This window comes from Heloderma suspectum, chromosome 7, assembly GCF_057233095.1.
Source record: "Heloderma suspectum isolate Gila_16-S chromosome 7, 16-S_ref, whole genome shotgun sequence".
Taxonomy (NCBI): Eukaryota; Metazoa; Chordata; class Lepidosauria; order Squamata; family Helodermatidae; genus Heloderma; species Heloderma suspectum.
Genome location: NC_139464.1, coordinates 34,935,915 through 34,958,580, shown reverse-complemented (window position 1 = coordinate 34,958,580; position 22,666 = coordinate 34,935,915). Strand labels below are relative to the sequence as shown.

Genomic DNA, 22,666 nt, shown 5'->3' with positions numbered 1-22,666 from the left:
AATGAATGTGGGTCTTGAGCTGTTGGAAGTTTACGACTGGAAATGTAAGAGGTAGAAAACACAAGATTAGGAAATGGAAAGGATACAAATCAAGGCCATTTTAAAAATGCATTTAGCCTAGTGATGGAGAAGGGCTGTAGCTCAGTAGGAGAACACATGTTTTTTGCATGCAAAAGGTCCCAGGTTGAATCCCCTGCATCTCCCAGTCAAGCTGGGAAGGATTCCTGTTGAAATCCCTGGAGATCTGCTGCTACTCTGTGTAGAATTGAGCTAGATGGACCAAATGATCTGACTTGATATAAGGCAGCTTCTTATGTTCTTATATGTCTGCTGGTAAAACAGGATTTCTCCAGCAGTGCTGGCCATTTAGGGCCACTGGTCCACACATGACATGACAGCAAAACCAGCTTTGCCACTATGGGTACTCTTGACAAGAAGTTGCTCTCTAATGAGTGTATGTGCAGAAATGATGACAAAAATCATGACATTACATTCTTAGAGAACTCCCTGAAAGTCTCATTGTTTTTTGGAGACCAGCTTTGTCAGTGGTTATTATAGCAAATGGAAACATACATAATAATTTGTGGAAGGGACAACAAATGTCCTTTTGTGTCATTCTGATTTTGAAAGTGTGTGTGCGTGTGTGCGTGCGTGCATGTGTAATGATGACTTACCCAGTATCAAAAATCTTAGGGTAGTTCCAGAAGAGTTAGAGCCCTAAAATTTGGTACATGCATAGCCCAGAGTATCCTGATTACTAGAGCAACACATGGGACACCTGTCCCCCGCCCCCCAAAATAGGGCACTCAACATGTAACTCCAAATAGGGTTCCAGAACACCCAGAAGGCTGACACTGATTTGGTACTCAGATAATTGAAGGCACACTGAAGACTGAAAAAAAAAAATCTGAAAATGAGGCATTTCTGCATCTAACACTCTCAATGTAGTGCATGAAGCTTACATCCTAACAGATGCCAGCACAGACCAAGCCGATGTGGGACAGAATGTAGGAGCAGTGAGAGTTCTGTTGACTCTTCAAACTTGGGTTTATGTGCAGAGCCACTTAGACACATGCCCTTATTTATTTAGACATATGTGCAGAGCCACTTAGACATATGCCCTTATTTATTTATTTATTTATTTATTTATTTATTTATTTATTTATTACATTTATATCCCTCCTGTTTTCCTCCTTAAGGAACCCAAGGCAGTGTACAGAATCCTCCTCCTCTCTATTTTATCCTCCCAGCAACAACCCTGTGAGGCAGGCTGGGCTGAGAGTCTGTGAATGGCCCGAAGTCACCCAGTGACTGTGTGAGGACTAGAACCCGGATCTCCCAACTCCCAGTCCAACACTCTAGCCACTACACCACACTGGCTCTTGTAGAATGCAAGCTTTATTTACCAGTATCATCCACCCACACTTTGCTTATGTGCCTCAAGAGATTTTGTTTGTTTGTTTTACTTTGAAAGAGCTAAAACATTTATTTTGACCACCTGAATTTTGAAGGGGTTGATATTACAGCTCTGGAAGCTGTAAACAGAAAAGCTAATTATAGGGGGAAGATTCCTTGCTATCTCCCACCAGCAGTTTCCTCCATCGTCCTCATCCATCCTGTTTCCTCCACAAGCAAACAAGCCTCTTCCCTTCCTCCCATTCCTCATGTAGCAAAACTGTCAGAATCAATAAAAGAGAAATGTTAATATTAATTTACCACAGCAATGTGTGACACTGACCAGTAGAATGGACCAAAAATATTTGCTTGGTCTGGTAGTTGCCTGGACATAAAAATGGTACCCTAGAATTGAATAGGATTGCATTTTTATTGCATAAATGGTTGACTTTAATCGGGAAGACTAATAACAATAACCAGTGAGGGTTCCCAGGTTTTCACCCACAGATAAAGGCTGGACCTTTAAAAGCTCCCCAGAAGTTGAAGGATGCAGACTCTGAGCTTCCCACTCTGCTACTTCCTTTCCACTTTGCTTACAGTCATTCCTCAGTCTCTCAAATATAGCACAGTATGGTTAGGGATGGATGGCCCCATTTTGTTTCAGTTCTGAATATCTTCAGTCATAACACTGTTCCATCCCATTTTCTAGTAAAATATTTTTTAAACCACATGAAAACTTACATTTGAGTTGCGCAATCTCCCCATACACTCCCCCCCCCCGCAACACCTTTTTGTATGCATTCTTTGAGCCAAGAACTGCACTGCAAAATTCGGAGGAGTCTGCACTCCAAAGCATAACTGCATTCCAATCCACACATTAGTCTGAGAAGTGCGAATTAAGTTCCTTTGGTTAAAAATGCAGCCTGAATGAAATTCTCCAGGATGCTTAAGTATGGTGCTTCAGTGGTAAATCCCTCTCTGTTGGGCACCTGCTCTCATTTTGAGACACAGTGTGCTCTGGATTGCACACGCTGCTTTGAAGAGGGGATAGAGGATCAACAAAGATGCCTTGAGCAGTGGACGTGATGAGCCTTTTGATCCACCCCAGTTGCACGGAGATGGAGACAGAATTGTAATGATAAGAGCATATCCTTACATTACATCACAAATGGCTTAATTGCTTATCTGGAGTTAATAGGTGTTCTGCCAGAAAGATGCAACTTAACAGAATTATTCAAGATCACTTTTCTATTGGGCAGAATTCAGTGATGTCATTGCACTAACACAAAATACAGTGAGCTAGTGTAAGTGACCTCTAGCACAACGCCAATAGCATTAGCTTGTGCAATGGGACTGCTCAGAAAACCTATCGTGCCAGCTAACACAAGTAGCACTGTGGTAGAGGTCCCTTACGCTAGTGCAACGTAATTTGTGTTAGTACAATGACACTGTTGGTTCCTGCCCATTACAAGCAATGAAACAATTGAGATCATCTGGGTCTAGACAACTGCAGTATATTTAAAAACTAGCTAGCCTTCTGATTCTACCTACTTGGTTGAGCATATCTACGTACCAAAGAGTTCTATAGCAGACATTAGTTTTCCTTGCCACTGTCCCCCAGGTTTGGTGTTCATGTCTCTAATTTCGTCCATGATGTTTCCATAGCATATAAATCCATCGCCAACATAGCCCTTTTGGCAGGTGCATCTGTGCAAAACAAAACAAAACCCCCATATATATTGCAGCTTAGCTGAAGAATACAGAGAGATGACAGTGATGATGATGACGACGGTGATGATTTTAACTAAATAATGTCAGATGGAAGAGTCGCATACAGATGGTCATTACCCAAAGAGCTATTTTAGGCTATGCCAAGGGCTTCCACACTCACAGTGGACAGATGAAAGAAAAACCTGCAAAGAACTGGCACAGTCTGTGCAATGCTAAAAGTGCCTAGGCTTGGAAATGCATGTACTGAAATGCATATACTGAGTGTTTCTCCACACTAAGAGTATAATAAGCCTTTTGGCCTCCCATCTATTCAACTCAGTATTTAACTTTACACAAGACCTCACTTTTGCTGAATTTCTACATTTATAAATAGCGTAATCAGCAAAGAGCATACATCTCCCAGAAAGATGTCAGAAGATAGATTACTTACAGAGTTTGTCCTGGAGCAGCCATTGTGCATTCAGCATATTTATGGCAGGGGTTGTTAGTTGCACAGATATCTGTGATACTGCATCCTAGTCCAGGTACAAAGTTTCTGAAGTGTTCTTTGCATTCACAGTGAGACTTAAATTCAGAGGGAAAAAAAAGGATGTTTTCTTTCTTTCTATTAAAATGGCATTTGCTTTTATTAATTTCTTGTTACCGCTGTTCCTTTTTGGCTGTTTGTTGCTCTTTCACCCTCTCCTTCAATTCGGAAACTGCAAGCTCTTGGGGGCAGGAACTTGTCTTTTTTGTTGCTTATATATTACTCTATAAACTGCCATGATAGTGATAATGCCAATGGAGGCTAGTGGCTCTGATTTTGGTGGGGCTGTGAAGCCATTCTGAGTTTCAGCCTGAACCAACTAGAACTGTAAAGGAGATATCCAAGGTGCTGAACCTATTTTGGGGATAGGGTTCAGAAACTTGGATAGCTCCTTCAGAGTACTGGCTGATTTTGACTGAAACCCAGCATGGATTCATAGCCCCACCGAAATCAGAGCCACCAGCCTCCACTGGATAATGCTCAAACAGCAATAATTGCCTTGCAAATGTCAGTCTTTCCTTATTAAATTATACCCCTTAACTTTTTAAGGGTTCAGTGCACACCAGATTTGGCTCATGAGCTTAAGGGTAAAAGGCCCTGCTCTAGCTCCTTCTCAGCTTCTCTCACGGCCACCAACCAATTCCCCCATCTTGCTGTTTCCCAATATTCCAAGTCCCTCCCTTCACCAGACCTGTATTCTATTTATTATTTATTCTATGACCTCAATGTAGTAAGCTTTACCTACAAGTAGGCCCTAACAGCCCAATCCTATACATATTACTCAGAAGTAAATCCCATTGAGTTCAATGGAGCTTACTGCCAGGTAAGTGGGTATTTGTTGTCTCATGGCACCGTTTCAATGAACTGTGAAGATGAAAGCCTAATCACCAGAATATATGACCTGATCATATGCACATTATGTGGATAGGCCTTTTTCCCCCAGGCTGTATTTAGAAAAGTTCCTTTTTCTAGGTATCAGAAGCTCTGGCCTCCTTTGTGCCGGCTTACTTCACAAATGGCTTTTCCATGAGTCCTAGGGCCAGTGGTACGAGTACGCATGGTTGGGCACCTGTCAAGGGCCCACACCCCAGCTGGGGGTCTGTTGACAAGAGTCCCCTAGGCCCGAGTGGAAGCTGGTGGCTCCGATATCAGTGGAGTGGTGAATCCGCGCCGGGTTTCAGTCAGAACCATCTGCATCTTGGATAGCTCCTTCAGAGTTCTGACTGCTTCTGACTGAAACCTGGAGTAGATTCAGAGCCCCACTGACATCAGAGCCACCAGCCGCCACTGCTAGACCTGCTCCTCCTCTTCATCACCGCAATCTGCTTGCTCACCCTCTGCTCACTCTGGCAGTGGTGCTGTGAAGGAGGAGCAGGAGATGCCACCTTCGACTTGCTCATTGGCTCTCTACCTGGCAAGCAAGCTGGTGGTAGAATTTAGGGCGAGGAGGAGGAGGAGCAGGTGCAGCAGCTGGTGACAAGATGTTAAGAAGGGAGGGCGTGCACTGAGTGTGTCTTGCCCAAGGGCCCCCAAAACCTGTAGCCACCACTGTCTATACATCCAGCAGAATGAAGTGGGCAATGAGGTGGTAGAATACTGAGGTGGCAGAATGGACTACACCACTCCACATTTCCGGTGGGGGAAATCAATGAGGTGGTAGAATACTGAGGTGGCGGAATGGACTACAGCACTCCACATTTCCGGTGGGGGAAATCAATGAGGTGGTAGAATACTGAGGTGGCGGAATGGACTACACCACTCCACATTTCAGGTGGGGGAAATCAATGAGGTGGTAGAATACTGAGGTGGCGGAATGGACTACACCACTCCACATTTCCGGTGGGGGAAATCAATGAGGTGGTAGAATACTGAGGTGGCGGAATGGACTACACCACTCCACATTTCAGGTGGGGGAAATCAATGAGGTGGTAGAATACTGAGGTGGCGGAATGGACTACACCACTCCACATTTCCGGTGGGGGAAATCAATGAGGTGGTAGAATACTGAGGTGGCGGAATGGACTACACCACTTCACATTTCCAGTGGGGGAAATCAATGAGGTGGTAGAATACTGAGGTGGCGGAATGGACTATACCACTCCACATTTCCGGTGGGGGAAATCAATGAGGTGGTAGAATACCGAGGTGGCGGAATGGACTACACCACTTCACATTTCCGGTGGGGGAAATCAATAAGGTGGTAGAATACCGAGGTGGCGGAATGGACTACACCACTCCACATTTCCGGTGGGGGAAATCAATGAGGTGGTAGAATACTGAGGTGGCGGAATGGACTACACCACTCCACATTTCCGGTGGGGGAAATCAATGAGGTGGTAGAATACTGAGGTGGCGGAATGGACTACACCACTCCACATTTCAGGTGGGGGAAATCAATGAGGTGGTAGAATACTGAGGTGGCGGAATGGACTACACCACTCCACATTTCCGGTGGGGGAAATCAATGAGGTGGTAGAATACTGAGGTGGCGGAATGGACTACACCACTTCACATTTCCAGTGGGGGAAATCAATGAGGTGGTAGAATACTGAGGTGGCAGAATGGACTACACCACTCCACATTTCCGGTGGGGGAAATCAATGAGGTGGTAGAATACTGAGGTGGCAGAATGGACTACACCATTCCACATTTCAGGTGGGGGAAATCACCCTTTCCCCCACTCCCCCCTATGTATTTATTTATTACATTTCTATACCGCCTGAAAGCCGAAGCTCTCTAATTTAAAACCTCCTTGAAAATAGAAATCTAGCATATCAGGGAGAAATCAGCACGTAACAATCTTCCAATTAAAAAAATAATGAAAAGCAGTCATAAGAGACTGCATGCCAGTTTAAAAGGAGGAACAGTGCATTGGGGTGTGTCTGTACTTGGCCCTTCCCCCTCCAATTCAGTCAGCATTTGCTTCAGCTGAACACTTACCTTTCCAGGGCCATCATATTTACAGACTGTTGACTCCGTAGAGCAATTCCCAAAGTTCGTTTGGCAAGGGTCTATCGGCATGCAAACTTGGCCATCTCCTTTGTAGCCATACTGGCATGTACATTTATGATGATTGGGTCCGAGGTAGAGGCAATCAGCGTAAGGATCACAAATCCTTTTTGAGCATGGGTTGATGGCTTAGGGGGGGAAAGAGTGTAGGATAGAAACACCAGAAGAAGCTAATATGAATTGTGCTCATTTATCCACATCTGCCAAGGATATCTTGTCATCTGTATCGTTTTGCCAAGTGATAATGAGAAGCTTGCTATATTTTTGCACCTGATCAGAGATCTGGAGAAGCAAGAGTTTCTTTACCACTTGGCAGCATGAGTCTGACACTGACTTTTCCAAGTGGTTACATGTAATAGTGGCCAGTAAAGCAGTTCACTAGTGGCCACTGCTGAAAGGGGAACTGGCCACTGTTGAATGGGCATTTGACCCTTGCCATCAGGGCTGTCCCAAGAGATTTTGCTGCCTCAGATGAAGAAAAATATGGTGCCCTCACACTGCTTGCCACTAAACACCAGGAGTTAGTGATGGAGTGGTCTCATTCAGTACTAGGCGAGCAAGCTATTGTTGACTGGTTAGCAGCTCCCGCTGATGTAATCAGCCTATGTTGGAGGCTGCTGTTCAGTCAATGACCTACACAGTTTTGAATGAGATGCCCCTTGCTGTCTCCCAATGATTACCAGTAAGGCAGTGCTGGAGAGCTTTCTCCTTCCCCCCTAGGCACAGTGACTGGTTGCCATCAGGAAACCACCTCATTGGCTAGTGCACAAGGTAATAAGTTACTACTTGCTAAATAGCCATTCATACTCAGTCTCTTCAAATGATGCAAGTGTCAGCTGATTCACCAACCCAGTGAAACAATGTACATTACTAGAATGCATGAAGACAATGTTTTACGTGCGCTGAAATTAAAATGCCCCACCCACTGTCTTTGCTGTCTAAAAATAAAAAAGCCAATGGGCTGCTGAACTACTCACGTTCACATTTTCTGCCATCTCCCTCATAGTTGGGAAGGCATTTGCATTCCAGTTGGGGTGCATCTGCGCTGGATAAAGAGCATCTGGAGTTTTCCGGGCACTGCAAAGCCTGACATTCAGGTATTGCTAGGACCAAAAGAAGCCCAATAGTTATAATATGGAGGCATGTATTGCTACACTAACCTGCCTGAGCAAACCAACCAACAAAAATCTCCCCAAATGTTAACTGTGTTGTAAGAAAGGCAGATTGCTGGATTTGAAGTGCTCACTCTTGTGCTGCGTTCAGAATAAATACATTAGAAGGACTTATTTTCATTTGGCCTTAATGTTATGGTGGCCATTTATGGAAAAAGAGGAATTGCATCACCAAAAAAGAGGACGATGGAGGATACCAATTTGCATAATATTTGCATATGAAAATGTATACATACAGTGCACATTTTGAAAGAATAACTACCATTTAAATAGAAATACATTACCTCTCACTATAGTAGGGAAGACTATCCTGTGTCCTGTGTGCGTGCTCACTCTGCTGTCAAGATGCCAACAGTGGATGGGTAACTTCAAGGCCCCTGCTGGCTCTCCCCCCTTATGTTTTTTTTTTTTAACTTTAAACCAGACTTGGACTGGATAGACCATCAAATAAAGGACAACTTCAATAGAGGACTGTCCTCTGCCAGCACTCCAAAATAGAGGTCTGTCTTCTGTAAAGTAGGCCCACACTACTTAATGTACTTGTCAACAGCAAGAAGACATCAAAAGTAGGAGTACTAACCCTTTAAAATATCTCTTGAACCAAGAAGTAGGTGCAACTATATTCCTAGCCATGACAGACAGACAGCTGTATGTTTAAAGACCCAAAAGGAGGGACATTAAGCGAGCAAAAATAGAGGTTCCAGCACAGGGTGGGGAGCAGGAATTAGGAAGTGCCACGGGATGGGTTGGTACATGCTCACACAGTCCAAAAAGGCACACAAAACACAGTAGCTAAGAATGCAATTCATTTATTTAGGTGAGCTTGCATCAGCATTTTTAATTGCATTACTTGCTCTTCATTGTCTTGGCATTTATTGTTGACTGTTACCTGTACATAAGCATTTTTCAAAAGTTTGGGACAATGCCCAGTGGTTAAAAAAATGCAGAATGTGCACTCATGTACTCATCTGCCCAAATATACATGGATAACCTGGTAGACTACTACCCATGCAGTAGGGCTAGGCTGAGGCTTCCACAGAGCTATTTCTCCCCCTCTGCAAGTGAATGCAGCGATTTTTCTCCATACACTTGCATAGGGAGAAAATGCTGCCTGACAAAAAAGATTCAAGCAGGGAGAAGCCCACCCACCACCAAGGACCCTTAGGGTAACAGGGTCTTTGGTGTGGGATGGGATCTCCCCCCCACCAGCCATTTTTCAGCAGCAGCATTTTCTCCCCCCCCCCATTCAAGTGGATGCAGGAATTGCTTCATTCACTTGAATAGGGAGGGAAAAAAGCCTGCCTTGTCCAAAATGGCTGGATGTGGGCAGAAGTCCACCCTCACCAAGGACCCTTGGTAGACATTTAATGTGATATTTAAAAAAGTAGAGTGAAACCTGAAAATTAGCTTTTGGAACGGATGAATGGATGTGATGTCCTTGCAAGACTCCCCTGCCAAAAAACTTTAAAAGAAGAAGAAAAAAGAATGGCTCTGATATTAGAAAAGGGCAAGACAATCACCAGGAAGCAAGACATCATGACTTCTGCCCAGGTCATGTCCCTGAATTGTCAGGTGACAAAACAGGAAGTAGAGCACTGATCACTGATATAAGATGGGATGAAGTGCATCGCGCAGTGCTTCCTCTTACGCCAAGATGGCTCACCCATCGTGCTATGTGCTGCTGTTGCTACCAATAACATACCAGTGAAAAACTGCTTCTCTGCATGGACCTTTGAGAAATAGAATCCACCCTATTCCAAAGGCTCACAACACACCTGTTGTAACCTGGCCTTTTGAATGGCTCACTATTCAAGACCACTAAATGATGACCAGTTCACTAACATGGGTTCCTCCAGCTGCCTTAAGCTGGAACTGTTGTGTACACCAGGAACAGAACCATTTTAACTTACGTTGGTCACAATTAGGACCTTTGTATCCAGACAAACATGTGCATTTCCCATCTCCGGTAATCCCGCTGTTGCATATTCCATGAATGCAGCTGCATTCTACAAGCAAGAATGAATTATTTATAGAAGAGTCAGCAATATTTTAGTAAAATATTTAGTTCTATAGCTATTTCAACACAAAAATATTTGAACCTAAGTGTAACACGATCATAGGTCTCCATGTGAAAGAAGAGCGAATTCATATGACCATAGCATATGGCTGGCCACTCCCCCAACCAGCCTGACTACAATTTCCTCATGGTACACAGATTGTGTGAGGATCCATCATAGGTAGGGATGTATGAGAAATTTGTTTCAGTTCATTTTTGATCAGGATTTACCCAGTTTGCACCTTTCAGACCAAACAGGGACTCATGGATAATCTGTGGTTTAAGTCCGTACATTTCCGAGCTTGCAATGTGATTCATGGACCAAAAAGAAGTGTTTGGCAGCATGTGTACATTTGAAAAATCCTTATGGAAAAATATGTACTTTTGAAAAATGTGCACAAATATGCTTTAATCAATGGGAGAAGAATGCAGAAAGAAAAACAACAAAGCTCACAATCCGATATGGACTCAAGTTGGAATGAGCTTCAAGATGGAATTTGGAGACGTTTGCCGAGGTCAAGTTCTGCTGATTTGCACATCCCTAATCATAGCCCAGACACAGGTTAAATATATTTAGTTTCTAAAAATTAAAACATTAATGTGATAATATACCTAAGGACTTCATCATCCCATGGTGGTCAATAGTAGTAAGGGCTTCCAGAAAAAAAAATCAAGGCATATCCTGAATGTTTTACCTTTAACTATATACTTTGCAACTGGTACATCAACAGTATCCATTGTTAGTAATCATTTTGGCCTTATTACATTGCAAGATGCAATGTATCACTTATCCTAGGCTTAGCACAATCATGAGGCCAGATTGTATTTACAGGTGGAGAGATGGAACTAAAAGATAATTGTTTGCCCAGGTCTGCTTGGCTGAAGTGGGATCTTGATTTAGGTCTCCCAATTCAAAATTGAAGATATTGCCTTCTGGCCTGCAATAGTTTCCATATAGCTGTTTTCTAGTTCACTAAATAATTCAGCTGCACTGCATAGGAAATAACTGTAGGAAATGCCCTCAATACATTCTCACCATGTCAGCATCCACTATCCTATATGCTGATTACCGCAGTTTCCCTTTGTACTTAGAAATGAAGCTATCTACAGGAAACATTCCTATATCCAAGAATCTGAGAAAAGTCAGGGCTGCTGCAGTCCCTTAAATCCTAGAAAACCTTCCTGTGTGGTTAGATAGAGCCAGAGCTCAGTGATACAAGAAGGAAAGATAGCTCGGTGGTAGAGCATATGCTTTGCACATAGAAGGTCCCAAGTTCAATGCTGGGCAACCAGTTAAATGGTCAGGTGATGGAAAAAGTCCTCCGTCTGGAGAGCCACTGCTAGTCATTTTAGATCAGAGATATAGAACCTCAGGCCCAAGGGTCAAATCCAGCCCTTGGTTTTTTTATTTTGCATATTTTTCTACAATGAAATTTGGCAAAATTTGTGTTACTTAGAAAACTGCTCTGCAAGTCCGTGGAATCTGCCCAACAGGGGCAAAGCTGGCCTGCTGTGGAATCGTGGATTTCTCCAGCATCCCTAATGCAGCTCCTGAGAGCTTCTCTGAAATGGAATTCAGCCCTCAGGCTGAAAGAGGTTCAATGCTGCTGATTTAGATTATACTAGACCAGATGGCAATAGTCTGACTTGATCTAAGGTAGCTTCCTGTATTCAGAGTTAAAGAAAGGGACATGGCAGAACACATGACTTGCATGCAGAAGGTGTGGTCTCCAGAATTTCCAGGCCAATCTGGGGAACATTCCTGTATGAAACCCTGGAGAGCTGCTTCCAGTTGGTGTAGGGAATGCCGAGCTACATGGACCAGTATTCTGCCTTGTCATCAGTGGAGGCTGGTGGCTCCAATGTCAGTGAGGCGGTGAATCCGCTTCGGGTTTCAGTCAGAACCCTAAAGGAGCTATCCAAGGTGCTGAAACCCAGAGTGGATTTACTGCCCCACTGACATCGGAGCCACCAGCCTCCACTGCTTGGCATAAGGCAGCTTGTTATGTTCCTTATATCATATTCACCCACACAACTACAACATCCTTGTGAATCTGGAGACTTAGTGTTTACAACATGAGAGACCAACTGATGGCACAAGCAGTGAGGGTTTGTGGTGCACCTGTAGGATGGACGATGGCATGAAGTCAGGACTCTTTCAGGCTGGACTGGTGCCTGTTCCCTGTTTCATTAGAGAAGTGGTGAAAAACACACAGGGACAGGAGAGAGGGGCTGCATGCATGCCAGTAAGGCATTTAAAAGTGCCCCTGACTCATACTATTAAACATGACATGGCACATTTTCCAGAGAATGGCCATCCCCAGTTTACATCAGCCTTCCTCAGCCTATTGATGTGTTGAACTACAACTCCCTTCATCCTCAGCTAGCATGCTGATTGGGGATCATGGGAGTTGTAGTCCAACACATCTAGGGGGTGACAGTCTGCAGATGGCTGATTTAAATAATTGGTTATCTGGCTTAAAAAATAACCTCTCATTTCATTTCATCTCACTACAAACTCTAATTCTCACCTCAGGGTTTTATTATATTAAGTGGTACATAAGTATTACAAACAAGCAAACAAGTAAAACTAATTCATATAGGGTGCAATTCTATGCATGTTTAGACAGAAAAAAGTCCTATACTTCCCAGTGTTCCCCAGCCAACACTGCTGGCTGGGGAGTTATAGGACTTTTTTCTGTCTAAACATGCATAGGATTGTAGCTTTGTATAGCCAAAGCATGAATCAGAGGTAGAAATAAGCTAACAGAGAATTAGTGACACCAGATATGCTCAGAGGCTCTACACTAATTCCTCATGCTGGAATGTAAACAATAGAGAGCCAGCATTGGATAGTGGATAGAGTGATGGGGTAGAACTGGGGAGATCCAGTTCAAAGCTGAAGCTCTCCGGGTTAGTTTCTCTCTCAGTCTAACCTATTGTAATCTACAGTAATCAGAGAGGATGTGCATCCATCTCTCTGCCAGCACCATAGCACCAAGACCAAGTGGCCTAGGCACATGAAACTTGGCATGCATACTATGGGGACCCTAGGGGTGTGCACCTCAGAGTTATTTGGTTTTTAATCATGGCTTCTCCTGAGATACTTTTGAGAGGCATTCTTCGATAAGAACAACAGATTTGTCTTGGGTAGGTCTAGGACAACATTTTCATCATGCCACACAATCTGTTAGGTATAGGAGTAGTACAACTTCCATTTGGGACCTGTTATGTCCTTTTTTTTTTTTTTTTTTATGGAGCTCAAATCAATACATACCTGAAGTGCAGTTAGGCCCAAAAAGATTGTCTTCTGCACATTTTTCACAGGCAGTTCCACTAAACCCTTTCTGCAAAAGCACCATTTAAAAACATGTGTCATTGTGAAGAGATAACAAGACTAAGGGCACACAATCCTGTGCATCATTAGGTATAAAAAAAGTCCTACAACTCCCCGTGTTCCCCAGCCAGCATCCTAAATCCTAAACAAATTTTCTAGGGAGTAAGTCTCACTTGAACTCAATGAGAGTTCCCTTCCAATTCTATGATTCTATTGGAATGGTGTAACCCTGGATTTTCTGCATTGGCAGGGCTTGATCTAGATGAGCACTGTGGTCCCTTCCAACTCTGTGTTTCTAGTTTTGGGTAAACATGTTAGGACTGCACCAGTGGAGGCTGGTGGCTCCGATGTCTGTGGGCTGGTGAATCTGCTCCAGGTTTCAGTCAGAACAAGTCAGTACTCTAAGGGATCTATCCCTTTAATTTTTGTGAACCACCCAGAGAGCTTTGGCTATTGGGTGGTATAGAAATGAAATGAATAAATAAATACACAAAATCCCAGGTGTGAAGCTATCTGGGTTCTGACGGAAACCTAGGGCGGATTTACTGCCCCACTGACATTAGAGCCACCAGCCTCCACTGGACTGCTGAAGAATGCAACTTTTGAGATCAGGGCCAGATTAACCACAAAACAGAACTCTCTCCTTCCACTCATGAATGCTCTGTGTTTATATGTTTTAAACATTTGTGTCCCTTCTTTTGACTTTAAAACCTTCGAGTCTCAGCTTGCAATGTTAAAACAAAAAAATAAAAAAGGAACAAATTCTAATTTAGAATATGACGCTCAAGAAAGCAGCAGAATAAGCATGGCCTAAAAATAACAACGACCGATAGAAGCGTTGCATCCAATGTTAGTCTAACTTAAGTCCCATTCATTTCAATGGGTCTACTTTAAGCAGGAATAACTTTGAAAACAATCCAAAGCAACTCAACAGCAATCAGCACAATAGAAAAATAACTCAGCCATTAAGGGCCTGGGTAACTAAGACGGCCATAATTTGGCACCCCCTGTAAGTCAATAATGCTGGGGCATCACATGAATATACTAGAGGAGAGCATTCCATGAACAGCGGAAGGGGGGCCTCTCCTCATTTGGCACTTTCCTAACTTCCGAGTCACAGATATCCAGAGCTGGAACTTGAAAGCAGATCCCAAAGGTCAAACGGAGACATACAGAAGAAGACTGTCTTTAAAGGAATCAGGTCCCAAACGGCCTAGGGACTTTGAATTGTGCATGGAAACAGACTGGAAGCCACTGAAGACCTTTTAACACTAGCAATATATAAATGCTCAAAACAGCTGGCTTCTGTTTTAACCATTATTAGCTTACCTAATTAATTATTGCAAAGTAACATGTAATATACTAAGACAATCTTAGTATAGGAAATGGTGCATGTCCTTACTTAGTATAGGAAATATACTAAGGTAATCTTAGTATAGGAAATGGTGCATGTCTTTACTTTTGAAACTCCACATGAGAATGTTTTTATGGTGAGCACCCTGAATAGGTGGCCCATACATATGTTGGCCAAATGTAATACATGTAATAGCCGTGAGGGAGAAACAATCCAAGGGAGAGGCTCTAGAATTAAAATGGTCACTCGCCATTATTAAAGGTAGAAGGACAGAAGAGTGACATTAGCAACAAAGATATAATTAGCCTAATATTTGTGCTTTGGTATTGGTACTGGCTTTCCCCCCTCTTAAAACAACAGCAACGAAGCTTCAGAAACTCCACTGCAGGCATTGTCCTTTTGTGTGTGCCATTTCCCAGTCGTGATAAGGCAGGGCTGGGGATCCTGTGGTCCTCCAGATGTCATTGAACCGCAACTCCCATTATCCCTCACCATTGGTTCGGCTGGCTGAGGCTGATGGGAATTGGAGTCCAACCACATCTGGAGGGCCACAGCTTCCCCAGCCCTATGACAATGCAATACTGTTTAGGAAATAATAATTAACAAGTACATACCTGGCAGGTGCAGGTTCCATTCCCAATCACACCCTGAAAACAACGGCCCTTGTTATTACAGGGTGATGTTGCTCCACCTGGACATTCTGAAAATGAGCAACCAGCACAATAAGCGACCAACAGAGAGCCAATGTGGTGCAAGGGTTAGACGGTAGGACTGGGGCCTCAGAGATCTGGGCTGTGGTCCCCGCTTGGCCATGAAGCTCACGGGGCGCCTTTGGGCCAGTCACTGACTCTCAGCATAACCTACCTCACAGGGCTGCTGTAAGGATCAAATGGAGAGGAGGAGGAGGACCACGTGAGCTGCTTTGGGTTAATTGCAATAGGAAAAAAAGGTGGGATATAAATGTAATAAAGAATAAAAACATAAATTTAAAGCAGATGAGTCTTACAACAGGCCAGTGAGCTTGCACAAATCTGTTTATAGTATGATGGGCATTTTGAAAGCATGGATAGAGTAAAACACTCACTTGGACCAGGTTTTTGTGTGTGTGCGCGTGCACATTTGGGCTAGTTGCCAAAACCACAAGGGGCAAGGCTATCTTTTAAAAGGCGTACACCTTAGATGGTTGGACAGGTGGATTCTACTCTTGGCACCACAGTGTTCTGACTCCAGCTCCACTCCTTAGCCCCATTTCGGCTTTGGCTCCAGGCTATACTCAGATATAAAAGTTTTTGATTTCAAGAAGCACCAGCAGTTATCTAATGGGAACACTTTTATTTTCCTGATTATATGATCAGTTATTGGAGCGAAGAGTGGGGCTTTCCTGGACAGAGTTGGACGGAGAAGGCACAGGCCTGCATAAGATGGGCTTTTCAACCTGTCTAGCAAGGATGCTTTAGAGGGGGAAGGAAGGAGGCTGGAGGAGACTCAGCATAACTTGTATCCTGGCCGGTCCAGTCTTCTCCCCTCCCTGCCCACTGGAACGCCCCTCCAAGGTCAATTTTCTGACCTCGAAGAGGCAGCCAGAATGGTTCTGTGCCTGCTGCAAAGGGATGGGGTCTGGTGTCAGATCTCCAACTCCCCCTTCCAGGGGAGAGTGCTGTCTCTAATCTTGGAAGGGTTTTTCCAAGCCATCCTATGGTCCCTGGGACACTCACCCAGGGACCATAGGGTGGCTCTCTAAGGGGTTTGGCACAGAAGACCAACTGTAGTCTATATGTATCGACTTAGAAGTAAATCCCACTGTTTGATGGGGCTTATACATAGGCAAAAAGGTACAGGATTACAGCCGAACCAACTGGCGATTAAATTCAGGGGACCAGAATTGGAGAAGCTGCTTAAACTCATGCATTGGGGTGTGCGAATTTTTTTTTTTTAACGCAGCCGTTTTAAAACTGCTGACAATTTTATTCCATTTCCCCTTTGCCTCTTGTTTTGAAACTACAATAGGGAGACAGCTAGTCCTCTATCAGTTCACATTATTGCATTATTATCATATTGTTTTGCAGTTGTACCTTGGCCAACAAAACACTTACTCTCGTTCTTTATATTTCAGGAAGTTTTAGATGTTATTCTCCCTTCTATGACACTAATAGTGCAATCCTATGCATTTCTACACAGACATAAGCCCCATTGAGCTCAGTGGGACTTACTCCCAGCCCCAGGTAAATGTGTACAGGATTGCAAGCTAAGGCTGCAATCTTAAGCATAACTACCTGGGAGTACGCTCCATTGAACTCAGTGGGATTTACTTCCAAGTAGATATGCGTGGGATTACATTGTAAAAGTTTTCTATTACTGCAAAGGTGGATTGGCACAGCCATTTTAGGAGCTTATTTTCTGTTGGAGGGTTGTTTATGAATTGCTGGGCCATATTTAACATGGATATGGGAAAGTAGTCATGCAGTCAGATCCCAATATAGCAAAGCATGGATGGCACTACATTTGCCAAAGGATGCTAAATGGGCGTGCAACACTTTTTCTTCAGGGTCTCTAAATGGACTCATAGCAAAGGCCTTGTACAGGGACAATTAACATATATCATTTTAGGGAGCAATCCATCCTATGGCCACTAGACAGTGGCTAGATGGCCATAGGATATCTGGTTTTCTGGGAACCGACCTCGGAGCCCGCGCTCTGAGGTAAGTTCCCGGAAAACCGACCTCCCCCCACTTCTGCGCTGCCTCCAAGAGAGCACAGAACAGCCCCGTCCTCCACACTTGCAAGAGGAGCGCGGAGGGGCTGGAAAGGGGTGTGGCTGGGGGCATTCTGGGGTGGGGAGATCATAGCTGCATGTATGACACATCCAATGTGTCATACAGCAGCCTCCTTCCCCACTCCGTGCTCCTGCAGCTAGACAGCCGCAATCGGCCATCTAGCAGAAAAAACAGGGCAGGAGAAGCATGGAGGGAACGATCCCCTCTGTGATTCTCCTGCCCTGCTTTGGATAGGTAGTCGCCTCTGAGTTTGGAGGCAGCCGTCTATCTCAGTAGGATTGCGCCCTTAATCTCAGCCCAGCCTACCTCACAGGGTTGTTGTTGTGAGGCTAAAATGCAGAGGAGGAGGATTATGTACACCACCTTGGGTTCCTTAAAGAGGAAAAAAGGTGGGATGTTAATCTAATAAATAAATAAAATAATAATACACTGGTAATAATTTTACATGCGTCACAATTTACTGATCACCGAAACAACAAAACAGAGCACGGTCCTCCTAAAGTACTGCCTTTCAGCTTGAGTTCATGACAAAAATATAAATAAAACTTTTCTCTGAAGCTTGACTTTTCTGCTAGCCGAAGAGAGAAAACAACCTCTACTCAGTTCACTCCTGCTCTGCAGCAATCTTCTCAAAATGGACCAGGGTCCAGCAACACATGAACAACTTGTTAAACAGCCCTGACTCAAGGGTTCAGGGTCTTACAGAGAGGAGAAACCAAGCTTCTTCCACACTGCATTTTGGTAACTGCCTAAAATGGTGGCCACGCCCTATCTTACTCTTTTACTGAGCATGTGCAGGAACATTCCCACTCAGAATTCTGAAAGAAAAATATACCAATAGGTTACAGGTGCACAGTGACCCCCCCCCCGCTGCTTCACCGCTCCAGCAGCCATGGGGAAATGAGGAGAGGGCTCCTGTATCTTTAATAGTTTTGCAGAATCTCAGCAGGTGTAGCCACGCCTGCAGAACTTTGCTTTTCTGCACAATACAGCCATCGCCCTTTTCACCTGGCCACCCTAGAATTACCACATTTGATCTGGGCCAAATGCTCCTATGGGTGAACAGTAAGCACCAAAGGTAATTCCTTGAAATGGTCTTAGCGATAACTTTGTATCGCTAAAGTCACCATCCTATGCATGTTTAGACAGAAAAAAGTCCTACTACTCCCAGCATTCCCCAGCCAGCCATGCTGCCTGAGGAATGTAAGGGGTTGTATGATTTTTTTCCCTGTCAAAACATGCATAGGATTGCACGCTAAAACACTGCAATAATTTTAGATAGGTTGTTGCATTGGGGGGTTACGGATGTGTGACCAAGGGGCAGAGACACTTGCTGCAGATTTTTATGTTTCCTCTGTTGCTCTGTTTGGCTAGAAGATATGATAGGAGCAGTTCACTGGGGCTTCTCATGGTCATGAATTTTTGCAATCAGCTCTGCCTTGGTGGGAGATAAAGGTCAGCCTTCACCAACCCAGCACCCTCCAGATGTGTTGGACTATGACTCCCATCATCTACAGCCCACAGCTGTAGATGATGGAGTTTATATAGGTATAATAGAGCCAATATAGGTATAATAGAGCTGTGTGCAGATGGCCTCTCAAAATTCTCCACTGGGCAGGGGAATTGGGAGATGATTTCACTGAATTTCCCCAGGGGAAGGAGAAATTCTCAACAGTTTCTCACAGGTGGTGCTCCCCATAGGCAGGGCTTGTAGCACAGCTTCTTTTGTTTTTGGTAAGGGTTTGGGTTTTTTCATGCTGCAACAGCAGCAACTGTGTTGTCAGACTGACCCCCATTTTGCATCCACCACAATGGAGATGTGAAAGCGGGGGGCAGTGGAGTGTCAAGGGATGAGGTGGAGTTAGTGCTTTGCCAAAATCGGTCCTCCAATTTCCAGAGAGTTTTCTTTCCCCATAAAAGGGGCTTCCGTTGTTCTGCCTTGTTCTCAGGACAACCTATAATTTATGTTGAATTACTTTGGGAGGTGTTTTTGAGTTTACCTAATCCCAGCTAGCCTCCCAGGCTGCCTGCACTTCCTGATCTGAAAAAGCCCTAAGGGAGGTATTAGCTCATGATGCCTTCCACTGGGCTTCAGTTGAAGTGTAGGCAGCTGAGGAGGCTACAGGCTGCCAGGGAGACAGTTGTACAATGAAGAACAGGACACCTGTGCTCATTGTTTGGCCACCTCCTAAGTAAGGGGAGCCCAAGAAACCCATCCCCAGCCCTTGAGAATGTCTCCGAAATTTCTTCAGTATTAAATTTCTTTTCGAAAGCGATTTCTCTTCTATCAAATTGAATGAGAATGGTTGAAAAAAATGTGGGAGAAATTTTCAGCACAGCACAAGGTATAGATGTAGATATAAACACACACACACACACACACACACACACACGGCCTGCAATATAATGTCGCAGCATGGAGTACTCCTGTTCAGGTGTCCAGTCATTCCATTCTATTCCCCTTCTGCTCTGGTTTTCCAGTTTCTCTTCCCCCACCCCTTCTATCTGACAGTCAGCCAGCATTCTGCAGCCAATGAGCATGCCCAGTTCTCATGGTGAATGGTGGGGTTCTCCCAAGCCTGCTGCTATCTCCATCTAGTGTGTGGATGGTGCTGTTTTGGCCACCTGAGGTGCTCGGAGAATTAAGTTTGCTATTAGTATAGAAGATCTGCAACTAAGTTTGCTATTAGTATAGAAGATCTGCATTAAATAAACTCATAATGAACCACACTACTATGACCACTATTGCTATAATAATTAATAAGACACAGCTGTTGTTCTTGTATAAGAGCAACAGGCTTATTGCTTAAGGAAACGGGATCTGCAATATCCCCACATGCAGACTGAAATAACAATATATACTTTTAGGGCGCAATCCTGTGCATGTTTAGACAGAAACAAGTCCTAAAACACCCAGCATTCCCCAGCCAGCATGGCTGACATGGAAATACTGGGAGTTGTAGGACCTTTTTCTACCTAAACATGCATAGGATTGTATCCTTTGTTGCTGCTGTTCAGTCATTAAGTCATGTCCTACTCTTCGTGACCCCATGGACCATAGCACGCCAGGCCTTCCTGTCCTCCGCTCTCTCCCGCAGTGTGCTCAAGTCCATATTCATTGCATCGGTGATGCTATCTAGCCATCTCATCCTCTGCCGTCCCCTTCTCCTTTTGCCTTCAATCCTTCCCAGCATCAGCGTCTTTTCCAGTGAGTTTTCTCTTCGCATTAGGTGGCCAAAATATTTGAGCTTCAGCTTCAGTATCTGTCCTTCCAATGAGCACTCAGGGTTGATTTCCTTTAGGATTGACTGATTTGACCTCCTTGCAGTCCAGGGGACTCATAAGAGTCTTCTCCAGCACCACAGTTCGAAAGCATCAATTCTTCGGCGCTCAATCTTCCTTATAGTCCAGCTCTCACAGGCATACGTTACTGCTGGGAAAACCATAGCTTTGATTATGCGGACCTTTGTCGGCAAGGTGATGTCTCTGCTTCTTACTATACTATCTAGGTTTGGCATAGCTTTCCTCCCAAGGAGCAAGCGTCTTTTAATTTCATGACTACAGTCACTGTCTGCGGTGATCTTGGAGCCCAAGAAAATAAAATCAGTCACTGCTTTCTTGAAAAGATCTTTAGTCTTTCCCACTCTATTGTTTTCCTCGATTTCTTTGCATTGTTCATTTAAGAAGGCCTTCTTGTCTCTCCTTGCTATTCTCTGGAACTCTGCATTCAGTGGGATATATCTTCCCCTTTCTCCCTTGCTTTTTGCTTCCCTTCTTTCCTCAGCTACTTGTAAAGCCTCATCAGACAGCCACTTGGCTTTCTTGCATTTCTTTTTCTTTGGGATGGATTGAGTTGCTGCCTCGTGAACAATGTAATGGACCTCCATCCATAGTTCCTCAGGCACTCTGTCTATCAGGTCTAATCCCTTCTATTCCTCACCTCCACTGTATATTCATAAGGGATATGATTTAGGTCATACCTGAATGGTTTAGTGCTTTTCCCTATGTTCTTCAATTTAAGCCGACATTTTGCAACAAGAAGCTCATGATCTGAGCCACAGTCAGCTCCCGGTCTTGTTTTTACTGACTGTATAGAGCTTCTCCATCTTTGGCTGCAAAGGACATAATCAATCTGATTTCGATATTGACCATCTGGTGATGTCCATGTGTAGAGTCACCTCTTGTGCTGTTGGAAAAGAGTGTTTGCTACGATCAGCGTGTTCTCTTGGCAAAACTCTATTAGCTTTTGTCCTGCTTCATTTTGTACACCAAGGCCATGCTTGCCTGTTATCCTGGTGATTTCTTGACTTCCTACTTTAGTATTCCAATCCCCTATGATGAAAAGGACATCTTTTTTTGGTGTTAGTTCTAGAAGGTGTTGTAGGTCTTCATAGAATCTATCAACCTCAGCTTCTTCGGCCTCAGTGGTTGGGGCATAGACTTGAATTACTGTGATGCTGAATGGTTTGCCTTGGATTCGTTCTGAGATCATTCTGTCATTTTTGAGATTGTACCCCAGTACCTTTTTTTGAGATTGTACCTTTTCCCTAGGGATGTATGAAAGTCACTTACCTTTTCGCAGGGGTGATTCGCGGTGGGGGGGGAGGCGCTTCGCTTCTCCCCCCAAAGTTCAGGCGAGGGGGGGTAGGTGTCCCGCCTCGCCCGGCTGAAATTCAGGCCGGGGGGGGAGGCGCCCCACCTCGCCCGGCCGAAATTCAGGCCGGGGAGAAGCGGCCACGAAAGAAAAAGTAAAACAACAACAACAACAAAAACCCCCGTGATAGGCTACGTAACGATTAACATAGCCTATCACGGCTAGATTTCCAAAGTCAGCCATGATAGGCTACGTTAATCGTTATGTAGCCTATCACGGGTGTCTTTGGAAAAAAAAAAGCGCATACGCAAATGGCGGCGGCCCATGGGCGCCGCTATTTGCGTTCCTTATTTTGGCACGTCTAGTCTACGTGCCAAAAGATTTACGTAGACTACGGTGAAAATAAGGGCAACGCAAATAGCGTTCCCGTATTTTCGCTGTAGTCTACGTAAATCTTTATGTAGACTAGACGTGCCAAAATAAGGAACGCAAATGGCAGCGCCCATGGGCCGCCGCCATTTGCATACGCGCTTTTTTTCCCCCCCAAAGTCACCCGTGATAGGCTACGTGACGATTTACGTAGCCTATCATGGCTGACTTTGGAAATCTAGCCGTTGATAGGCTATGTAAATCGTCACGTAGCCTATCACGGTTTTTTTTTTTTACTTACTTTTTTATTTTGTAATGGCGGCGGCGGCAGCCGGTCGGGAGACCGGCT

The 22,666-nt window shown here is 44.3% G+C and overlaps 1 protein-coding gene across 13 annotated transcripts in view; it reads right to left on the bottom strand.

Annotated features, from left to right (window-relative positions):
- Nucleotides 1-22,666, bottom strand: part of STAB2 (stabilin 2) — a 153,061-nt gene that overhangs the window by 114,804 nt on the left and 15,591 nt on the right. For all 13 annotated transcript variants that reach the window (XR_014784265.1, XR_014784266.1, XM_084809611.1 and 10 more), the window contains 7 exons: nt 15,195-15,280; nt 13,167-13,236; nt 9,744-9,839; nt 7,639-7,764; nt 6,593-6,789; nt 3,557-3,690; nt 2,969-3,102 (listed from right to left, as the gene is read on the bottom strand). Coding sequence is in view for 11 of the 13 variants with exons in the window: in XM_084809611.1 (XP_084665737.1) it covers nt 2,969-3,102; nt 3,557-3,690; nt 6,593-6,789; nt 7,639-7,764; nt 9,744-9,839; nt 13,167-13,236; nt 15,195-15,280 (843 nt within the window). In the remaining 2 variants the exon portion in view is untranslated. The remainder of the gene's footprint in view (nt 1-2,968; nt 3,103-3,556; nt 3,691-6,592; nt 6,790-7,638; nt 7,765-9,743; nt 9,840-13,166; nt 13,237-15,194; nt 15,281-22,666) is intronic.